The following is a 4,108-nucleotide window of genomic DNA, read 5'->3' as shown; positions in this document are numbered from 1 at the left end:
TCTGCTAACAACTCTAGAACCTCATATTTGTTGAGTGTGGCAGTATAATACAGGCCCCTCTGTCACCAAGACCAGTTCAAATTCTGTCCATTATTGTTTATTGGTTAAGTCACCAAACATCTCCCAACTACATCTGTAGGATTCTCTATCAAGGATTAAAGATAATGTATGCAAATTACTTAGCTAACTGTCTAAAACAGTGTTATAGTTAGTGATGACAAAATGGTCAGGGAAAAAATCCTGAATGATAGGGGGCTTCTGCTTACACCTGCAAGCTATTTATTAGAAAGAACTTCAATTTACTGGAGTACCAATTTTTTCTTCCAAATCAAGTAGGCTCTCACAGCAGTCTTCATTAGGACTTTCCTTAGGGATTCAGCAATAACTGAATGTTAACCATACTACTGAAAGCAATGACCCATGAGGTGAAGAGTACTAATAATTGACTGGAGCTTGGGAAGAGTGCTGACCTTTTAATTTCATGCTTAGAACTATTTCATAATGATCATGGTAACATAGCAGTACATTTATGTATTTTAAATCAATACATATAATTATGGATACATTCTCAAAAATATTTTAACAAAAAGGGTCAAGTTTGGAGACAGTGATCCATGCAATTGTCTGGTCAACACTGCTCTTGCTGCACTATGATAATTGTGCTATTTTTCTTCTTTCTTTTTCTTACCTGACTTTATTCCTAGTTCAGTTTCTCTAAAAGGTTACAATGTAGCAAATGTGAAGCTAATGAGTCTGAGAGGAAAAAGTCAGCTATCTTCAGATTTCGAGATTATAACCCACACTACAAATTAAGCAGTGTCAAATTAATGACTGATGTAAACTGTTAAAGTTAAACCGGATAGGGAAACAGATCCCATTCCAGTAGGTGGCAGTAAAACCCTACCACAAGGTTTCCAGCAATTCAATGAGATCAGTGCCTACCCGGTCAACCCTACTTGAGTAGCAGAAAGAAAATCACTGAAATCCTTAGACTGTCTAGTGAAAATAGCCTCCATATGCTTGAAAATCCTGGAGTCAATAATCAAAAGACCCAATAAAGCTACAGAGGTCCTTATATCAACTCAGGTATCCTGGATACATCTTTTACATGGATAAAAGATGTAACGAAGTTTCATTAGGGTGGGGTAATTGAACAATATATCATAATATGTAAAATTTTAAAATGGCAACTATATCCCAGAGGCAGCAGTATTTCACCAGTTAGGCAAGCAAGTCTATAACAACTTTACTTTGCATTCTCCGAATTCAGTAGATTGTTCCTAATACCCTAAAACCAAACCTTTGTGGCTAGGGGTGGTAAACCCAACCTCTTAACACAAGGAAAAAAAAAAATTCCAACAAACAAAAATCTTGCTATTGAAAGTTATTCCTGAACATATGATTTTGGTCTTGGAATAACAGCCACACTTAGGTGTGGGGGAGGAGAATCACAGTTCTACCTTGCATGGGACATGCATTGCATACTTCTGAGCATATTTAGTAAGCATATAATCCCACTGAGATTTATTTTTTAAAAAGTCACACATAGCTGAACGCAGTGGCACATGCCTGTAATCCCAGAGGCTGGGGAGGCTGAGACAAGAGGATCGAGGCACTAAGCTGTCTCTAAATAAAATATAAAATAGGACTAGGGATGTGGCTCAGTGGCCAAGTGCCCCTGAATTCAATCCCCGGTACCACCCCCAACACAAAAAAACCCAACCAAACAAAAAACAAAACCAAAGTCACTTATACCATCATGTTTTCTATAAACAGATGACATTTTAGGATTAACAAAACTTCCAAAGCAATTTTTAACCAGTCATAGCCATCAAATAAGATAAATGTAAAAGTCTTATAAATCATATTTTTAATGCCTCATGAGATCTACTTTTTAAAAAATGCCTGGAGAGGTGGGGTTTAGGTAAAGTTAAGATTCTATGAGTGATTTTAGTAATATATGTTTAAAATTCAGAACTAAATATCTTTGAAAAGCAGTAAGTATCTTTCAAGCATACTCATTTGTTTGAATACTTCAGCCTCTGAATTAAAAACAGTGGCTAATTAGAATGGTCACTTCTGCTTGGGTCATTAATTCAAAAAAGTAAACAAACGTGGTGAAACATTTTGACCTTAGTAAAAATAAATTATATCTACTTCTTTACAGTTTTTTTTTTTTTTAAACAAAAAAGACCAGTTTCCAGAAACTTGAGAGTACGCCCTAATCCAAATGGGTTGGAAATTGTTCTGCAAGAAATGACTATTAGTGAGACAGAGATGCTATAATCCTTAAATTAGAAAATTAGCATATACGCATTCTAAACAAGACAAGCAACACCAGAGATATCACTGTGGTGGAGGCAAATTCAAGTTGAAAATTTTCTTCCCAAACATATTCTACTTTTATATTAACTTTAAAATATTTAAGACTCTGCACTCTATTACATCACAACATTGTTTATTATGTGAATTTTTTACAATACAACAAAAAATACAGAAATGCAATATATGGAATACAGCTAGATGCAGAATGGTGACTTTTTTTTCTCTTTAAGAGGACATGATGCCCATTTCTAATAAAATAAAGAGACTGCATATAGGTAGAAACAGGTTGGTCGTTAGCTTCACAATTTGCCTAGAAATGATCTATAAATGCATTTTCCCCCTGCTACTTACCATAAAATGTAAAAAGGGAGTTAAAGGAAAGTTTCCTTGTTGGTTCCTACCATATGAAAGATGCTATATTCTATTTTAGCAGGGCAAATATATGGAAAATAACTAAATTAAATGTTATTACAAAAATGAAGCAGTAATGAGATTCTGGCTAAAGAGGGCACTAAATGAGAATAATACATATTTAAAGAATCCAAAACAAACAAAAAAGAGGTTGTTATAAAAAAGCTCTAGGTGCACTGTAAGCATATAGGTTTTTTTTTTCCATGTGTACTTTTAAACAATGGAAGTGTCAAAAAATAGGGTCAACTGTGTTAGACTAAATTACATTATTGTATAGGCTGCACTGAATGGAACCTTTGTATTATAATTATCATAGAGAAGCATAGTTTGCATCATATTATGGCAATTCATCCTCGATGAAAACCTTCCAGAGTCCTTTTATTTTGGAATATCCTGTAAACAATCAAACCACCAGAACATGATTGTACAACAGTAAAATGTTCTCTTGCATTAAATTGAAGATATCTTTTTAATAAAAATTAAAAAGAAAAAAGAAAAAAAAAAGAAAATGTAGAAAGGTACTTAGAGCTGTTACTTTCTAAGTACATAACACCCTAGACAATTCAAGGCATCTTAATCTCCATCAAGAACAACAACAAAAAAATAATTTTTGTCATGCTGTTAAATCCATCATTATGGATAAAACTGGTGCAAATTGGTCAAACGGATCCAACAAACACTGATGTCCAAGCTGGCATATTGGCAACTAATACATAACTGGTGGTCAATAGAGAGTTTAAAAGATCTTCCCTTTCTTCTTGTTCTTTTCCAAGGTCCTAAGTGATTAGAAGAAAACAACTGAGACCACTGACCATGTTATAAATATAAAAGACAAAATATGGTAGCAATTGCTAATCTAACTATATGTTAGATTTTCAAACATTACTTTGTCATTTAAAAAATTATAAGATATGGAAGAGTAAACTATGAAGACAATGCTACTCTATATTAATACTTTTAAACAATCAAATGTTAGACAAAATTTCAGGATAAGCATTAAAAATATAATAAAACCATTTTAATAATTTTAATATTGAGAACAATTCTTCCCAAATGAAATACCATATTTGAAAAACTTCAGCTAAGGGTGGTGCTCTTTTCTCCTGCTGCTATTTACATTATGAAGTATATTTGCTTTTTCAAATATATTTTTCATTATCTTTGAGCCAATAATTAGTAGAAAGACAGTAAAATTAAGGAGGAGGAATAAATTAAAAGTATTAGAAATTAGATGTACATCCTCATATCTTAAGCTTATCTTAAAGAAGCCATTCGATGCAATTAAAACATACCTAAATGTATAAAAACCTTTGTAACATCATTGTTTTCCATGCATACCAAATTCTGAAAATAACAATTATATCCAACAATG

General features: G+C 32.9%; 1 protein-coding gene across 1 annotated transcript in view; it reads right to left on the bottom strand.

Annotated features, from left to right (window-relative positions):
- Window positions 1-2,441: 2,441 nt before the first annotated feature.
- The window catches only part of Septin7 (septin 7), a 96,711-nt gene continuing 95,044 nt past the window's right edge, over window positions 2,442-4,108 (bottom strand). Inside the window, exon 11 of the mRNA XM_048786307.1 lies at window positions 2,442-3,512. Within this exon, the coding sequence (XP_048642264.1) occupies window positions 3,473-3,512 (40 nt within the window). The 3' untranslated portion in view covers window positions 2,442-3,472. The remainder of the gene's footprint in view (window positions 3,513-4,108) is intronic.

The sequence above is a fragment of the Marmota marmota genome, unplaced genomic scaffold (assembly GCF_001458135.2).
Source record: "Marmota marmota marmota unplaced genomic scaffold, marMar, whole genome shotgun sequence".
Classification (NCBI taxonomy): Eukaryota; Metazoa; Chordata; class Mammalia; order Rodentia; family Sciuridae; genus Marmota; species Marmota marmota.
The sequence above is the reverse complement of the archived record's forward strand: the minus strand, read 5'-3'. Positions and strand labels throughout refer to the sequence as shown.